Here is a 6,590-nt window from a genome sequence, read left to right on the forward strand (position 1 = left end):
CGAAGGCTTGAAGGCTAGGCTTGAGAAATGTTCCTTTTTCCAAAAAGAAGTGGGGTACTTAGGTCATGTTATCTCCTCCCAGGGAGTGTCTACTGACCCCAAGAAGTGTGAGGCTGTGGCTGAGTGGAGGCGGCCACAGAATGCGTCTGAGCTGCACTCATTTTTGGGATTTGCCAGCTACTATCGTCGATTTGTTGAGGGGTTTGCCCAGCTGGCAGGCCCGTTGCATCGCTTGGTGGCTGAGATGTCTGGCAAAAAATCCAAGAAGGGTGCAAGTAAGGCTCTGGAGGCTGTGTGGACTCCGCAATGCGAGCAGAGTTTTGAGGGGCTGAAAGACCGGCTTGTTTTTTTTGTTTGTTTGTCTTTCGCAGATTTTTCTTTTCTCTTCATTTTAGAGGTAGACGCTCGCTATAGTGGCCTGGGAGCTGTCCTCTCCCAGGAGACTGACAGTGGGGTGAGACCGGTGGCTTACACTAGCAGAGGACTTCGGCCAACGGAGCGTAATACGGCGACTTACAGCTCCATGAAGTTGGAGTTCTTAGCCCTTAAGTGGGCTATGACGGAGAAGTTTCGAGACAACTTGTTGGGTCACAAGTGCACGGTGTACACCGATAACAATCTGTTGAGCCATCTCCAGTCTGCTAAACTGGGAGCTACGGAGCATAGGTGGGCAGCTCATCTTGCAGCTTTTGATTTTGAGATCAAGTACAGATCCGGTTGTAGTAATCGGAATGCTGATGCCCTTTCCAGACAGTATGCTTCAGGTTCAGATTCTGTTGTCCCATTGTTGCCGGGAGGCCAAGTCCTTCTTGACCTGTAGCATGGCCAACCATCGGAGCAGTCTGTAGTAGCCACTTTAGCCCTGGTCTCTGCGCTCCCAGCCCATTCAGCTTCTGCCCTTGGGATGCTACAACAGAATGATCCCTTGTTGAAGCAGATTTTGGTGTTCTGGCGACAGAAATCTCTACCTACCGCAGTTGAACGGTGGCATCTTTCTAAACCAGCTTTGATGATGTTACGCCAGTGGGAGCGCCTGGTGGAGCGGGATGGGGTTTTGTTCTGCCGGGTCCTCCGCTCAGACGGTAGGAAAGAATTCCTCCAACTTTTGCTGCCTGCAGCTCTCAAGCGGGAAACCCTGAGTCTGCTTCATCAGCAACATGGCCATCAAGGTATTGAAAGGACCACAGAGTTGGTCCAGCAGCGTTGTTATTGGCCCGGGATGTCTGCTGACATCCGGAATTGGGTGCAGGAGTGCGAACGGTGCCAGGTCGCTAAGGACTCTGGACAGGTGCCACATAGTTTTATGGGCCATTTACTTGCATCTCGACTAAATGAAATATTGGCCATTGATTTTACACTGCTGGAGCCTTCTCGAAATGGGTTTGAAAACGTGTTGGTCATGACAGATGTGTTTAGCAAGATTACAGTAGCTGTGCCTACATGTGATCAGACAGACTCTACCGTGGCCCAGGTTCTTGTGGCTGAGTGGTTCTATAAGTTTGGTGTGCCAAGTCGCTTGCACTCCGATCAAGGGAGGAGTTTTGAAAGCACTTTGATCCAACAACTTTGCTTGATGTATGGGGTAACCAAATCTCGTACTATCCCTTACCATCCGGCCGGAAATGGGCAATGTGAGCTCTTCAATCGTACGCTGCACAACCTTCTTCGAACATTGCCCTTGCCACAGAAGCGGGATTGGGCGTCTTGTCTACCTTATGTCCTCTTCTGTTATAATACAACACCTCATCAGGATACCTGGGGAGTCCCCTTATTACTTGATGTTTGGTCAAGAACCAAGGCTTCCCATTGACTTCCTTTCGGGGCGTGTGGAAGAACCAAGGCCAGGTGAGGTGCAAGGATGGGTGGCGGAGCACCAGGAGGGTTGAGGTTTGCTTTTGATTGTGCTCGTGAGCGGCTGCTCACAGCGGCAAGTCGTCGGAAGGAGCGGCATGACCAACATGTGAGGGATGTGCCGCTGCTGGTGGGCCAGCCGGTGTATGTGAGGGATCATGGCGCCAGGGGCCGTCATAAACTGCGGGACCTGTGGAGCTCGGAGGTTCATCAGGTGGTGAGCACTTCATCGGGCGCTGATGCTGTTCTGGATTCCAGTAAAAATATTCTGGATATAGCCTAGAGAGTGCTGGATGCAGAGCGTTCTGGACTGATTGGTGTTGGAGCGGATGTAGCTCTCCTGGAGTATAGGCTAATGGTTGGAAAATTCAGATAACTGTACAAAAGGATTGTTTTAGATCAATGTTGTATATTAACTGTATCTCTTGCATGGTGTGATTTTGGTTCATTTCGTTTGGTTTTTCTTTCTTTTCATTATGCTTGGTGGTTTATTGATTTTAATTGTTTTATTATTTTTTCTAATATCATCACTTACCCTTTTAACAGAAAAGATATTGCTATTTCCAACATATTTAACTAAATAAAATTGTTATTGTCTCTGACCCCTGATTTTGAGAACAAACCTGTGTGCTTTTAAAGGTCTTGGGCCTATCCCAAGTGGCGTTGTCGGACATTTTTAGCTTCTCGAGTGTCATAGGCCACTCGCGTACTGCCACATATAAATACCAGTGCAAGCTTATGATTTACATGAATGTGATGCCACCCAGTGATTTAGCTCTCTTAGACAGTATGACGTCCACACAAAGGTGGCCAGAGCAGGGTTGGGCACTCTTACAGCTGTTGCTGGTGGCATCTTTCTCTCAGGCTGAGGAGCCGGTGTGCAGGCAGAGAGGAGATCCTGAGAACCCCCAGCTATTTAAGAATGGGGACATTATGTTGGGGGGAATCTTCTCTTTCCACACCAGCTGGATAAACAGACAGGACACCTACAGGCACAAACCCCTGCCACTGGAATGCACCAGGTAAATGTTTTACACATACATCTATTTAGATTTGAAATATTTAAGTGGAAAGGGGTACAGATACAAATAAGTTATCAAGCTGTGTATAATAATGAGAAATAGTCTCTATTGTGTTCATTTTTTATTTGCTGTGCTACTGTTTCACAATATATTGTTTGCAAGTCCAATTATTTATAACTGTCCAAATCAAGTTTCAATTTCAGAGATTTACAGTATGCCCAGGCTATGCTCTTTGCCATAGAGGAGATTAATAACAGCACAGACATACTGCCTGGTATCTCTCTGGGCTATAAGATCTATGATGTCTGTGGCTCCATTGCCAGAAGTGTGAGGGTTGCACTGGCCTTGGCTAATGGTAATGAGATATTATCTGCACCCTTCGAGGCACCATGTACCAGACCTGCACAAGTGCAGGCCATTATGGGAGAAAGCTCTTCCTCTCCTTGCATGGCTGTAGCTACTGTCATCGGACCCTTTCATATCCCAATGGTGGGTAAGAATGGAAAAAAATAAAAGCATATATGTACAAATATATGTATTATGTTGTAATTATTCCACATGGTCATAGAAAAAAGGGATTTTAAAAGAATGACAGTGTGCTGTGAAAACGTTTTACTTTTCTATCTTCATATTGTGATATAATTTCTTCTTTCTTTTAGATCAGCCACTTTGCTACTTGTGCTTGTCTCAGTGATAAAACCAAGTACCCATCCTTTCTCAGAACAATACCCAGTGATTACTACCAGAGCAGAGCCCTGGCCCAGTTGGTGTGGCACTTTGGTTGGACTTGGGTTGGAGCTATTAGATCAAATGTGGATTATGGCAATAATGGCATGGCCATATTCACAGAAACTGCCCAGCATCTGGGCATCTGTCTGGAGTACTCTGTATCTTTCTTTAGAACAGATCCACCAGACAAAATACAAAAGATAATTGACATCATCAAGGCTTCCACTTCCAAGGTGATAGTCACTTTTCTCTCCCACATGGATATTGATATAATAATATCTGAGATGTCTAACCACAACTTGACTGGGTACCAGTGGGTAGGCACTGAGGCCTGGCTCTCTGATTACCACACTGCAGTAATGGATAAGAATCACATTCTAGATGGTGCCATAGGCCTGTCCATCCCCAAAGCACATGTCAGTGGCATTAGAGAGTTCATGTTGGATGCGAAGCCACTTAATTCATTTAGTAATGAAATGTTTTCAGAGTTTTGGGAGACATTATTTAGCTGTAAATTCAAACAGTCAAAATCTTCACCAGGGAATCAAAGAGAATGTACTGGCCATGAAGATCTGTCTGGAGTGCAAAACAGCTTAATGGATATGTCGCTCATGCCTATCTTTAACAATGTCTATAAAGGAGTGTATGCTGTGGCCCACGCACTTCATAATATTCTCTGCTGTAACAAAACCTGCGACAACAAGGTGCAGCTAGATCCATTGATGGTGAGTTGAAAACGAACTACTGAAATGATAGTTTTTACAGTAAGTTACATTAACAAGGAAAACATTTTAAAATGTGAAAATAGTTGCAGTCAGTCTATCATGCTGTTAGCCAATAGGGCTACAACATATTTGTCAGATAATAATACATATGGATACATATTTTCTTAGATTTTACAGCACATAAAAATGATTCAGTTCAAAACTAAGGAAGGAGATGAGGTTTACTCTAATGAGAATGGAGACCCAGCAGCAAAGTATGAAATTATAAACTGGCAGCCAACAGAACATGGTATTGTGGACTTTGTCACAGTTGGTCTTTATGATGCATCTTTACCTGCAGACAAACAGCTGAATCTGCAAAATAAGTCTTTCATTTGGGCACAAAACTCACAACAGGTAAGCTACAATGGTATCACTGTAACTGTTAATTACTGTAAATTTCAAATTAAAACTTTCAATAAGTTATTAGCTATAGTTATTATATAATAATACTTGGTTGAATAATAGAGGCTTGCAAAGCCAACACCTTGTCAAAGTGAATGCCCATACATTTTTCTTATAATTGTTTTTTTTTTTTTTTCATGCAGGTGCCTTTGTCAGTTTGCAGTGAGAAATGTCCTCCAGGAACTCGCAAGGTTCTCCAGAAAGGAAAGCCTGTCTGCTGCTATGACTGTTTAAGATGCACAGAAGGAGAAATAAGCAACATTACAGGTACAGTAATTCATCTGTTGAAAGGTATAAAAATGATCATTAAAGGGTCAGCTCACTCAAAATACATGGCCATCCTTATACAATCGCTGGTCCCCCATCAAGAATTGCATTTGCATAATAAGCAATATTCAAATTAAAGCTATATATTTGTCTGTTTTAAGGAAAATGACAACTAGCCTATTGAAGAACAATTAATCACCTAACATGTATATATACAAACACATAAGACATTAAAACAGGATTGTTGTGGGACTCAAAATGTTAACTGTACCAGTATTAGACTATGCACATCAGTTTTTTACCATTAACTATAAAATCAGAAACCAAAGTCTGTGACTCCTTAAATCTCATATTTTCCTAGTTTTCAACTAGCCTATATATTACAACAGCTGTATAGAATTCCTGAAATGTAGTTATGGCTCATGAAACTATGGAACTATGAAACATTTCTGGGGCCACCAGTGCTTATGAAATCCAAATCATTTATGACGAAACAATGCAATCTTATCAGTCTTATATGCAAAGAAAAGATGTAAGGTTGAGACAAAACAAAAGACAAATGTACTGAGAAAGTCTAATAACTGTTGTTTCAGATTCTATCACCTGTGTGCGATGCCACCCTGAGTTCTGGTCAAATGAGAGAAGAGACGCTTGTGTGAAGAAGGAGGCAGAGTTTCTATCATATGAAGAGATTATGGGATCGCTGCTCACTGCAGCATCCTTATTTGGAACATGCATCACTGCTGTTGTGGCATTCATTTTCTTCAGATACAGGAAAACTCCTATTGTCAGGGCCAACAACTCTGAGCTGAGCTTCCTGCTTCTGTTCGCCCTCACTCTGTGTTTCCTGTGTTCTCTGACGTTCATAGGCCGGCCGTCTGAGTGGTCCTGCATGCTGCGACACACAGCATTCGGCATCACCTTTGTCCTCTGTATCTCTTGTGTTCTGGGGAAAACTATAGTGGTGTTGATGGCCTTCAGGGCCACACTTCCAGGTAGTAATGTCATGAAATGGTTTGGGCCTGCACAGCAGAAACTCAGTGTTGTGGGCTTCACTGTTATACAAGTTATCATATGTATCCTCTGGTTAACAATTTCTCCTCCTTTTCCATTTAAGAATCTTAAGATATTCAAGGACAAAATCATCTTAGAGTGTGCTCTGGGCTCAGCTGTTGGTTTTTGGGCTGTACTTGGGTACATAGGACTTCTGGCCATGTTATGTTTCATTCTTGCTTTTCTGGCCCGGAAACTGCCTGATAATTTTAATGAAGCCAAATTCATCACCTTTAGCATGCTGATATTCTGCGCAGTATGGATCACTTTTATCCCAGCGTATGTCAGCTCTCCTGGGAAGTTCAGTGTTGCTGTAGAGATATTTGCTATTCTGGCCTCCAGTTTTGGACTGCTCTTTTGTATTTTCATTCCAAAATGTTATATTATCTTACTGAAACCAGAGAAGAATACAAAAAAGAATATAATGGGGAAGGGGGTACCAAAATAATTATGAAACCCTAAAATAATATGGCGGCAAAGGCTTTTTATGCCATTATAA

At 43.0% G+C, this 6,590-nt stretch overlaps 1 protein-coding gene across 1 annotated transcript; it reads left to right on the forward strand.

The window, feature by feature from the left end:
- Positions 1-2,709: 2,709 nt before the first annotated feature.
- LOC116050852 (extracellular calcium-sensing receptor-like) lies at positions 2,710-6,590 on the forward strand. Its single transcript, XM_031301078.2, has 6 exons — positions 2,710-2,873; positions 3,065-3,362; positions 3,533-4,327; positions 4,496-4,723; positions 4,915-5,038; positions 5,632-6,590. Exons 1-6 carry the CDS (start codon positions 2,785-2,787, stop codon positions 6,537-6,539), a joined length of 2,442 nt encoding a protein of 813 aa, XP_031156938.1. The 5' UTR covers positions 2,710-2,784; the 3' UTR covers positions 6,540-6,590.

The sequence above is a fragment of the Sander lucioperca genome, chromosome 5 (assembly GCF_008315115.2).
Source record: "Sander lucioperca isolate FBNREF2018 chromosome 5, SLUC_FBN_1.2, whole genome shotgun sequence".
Lineage (NCBI taxonomy): Eukaryota > Metazoa > Chordata > Actinopteri > Perciformes > Percidae > Sander > Sander lucioperca.

Coding starts and splice junctions, on each gene's coding strand:
- LOC116050852 (XM_031301078.2), top strand. CDS start 2,785: ATGTTGGGGGGAATCTTCTCTTTCCACACCAGCTGGATAAACAGACAG. Junction 4,328..4,495: donor TGCAGCTAGATCCATTGATG/GTGAGTTGAAAA, acceptor ATATTTTCTTAG/ATTTTACAGCACATAAAAAT. Junction 5,039..5,631: donor AGAAATAAGCAACATTACAG/GTACAGTAATTC, acceptor CTGTTGTTTCAG/ATTCTATCACCTGTGTGCGA.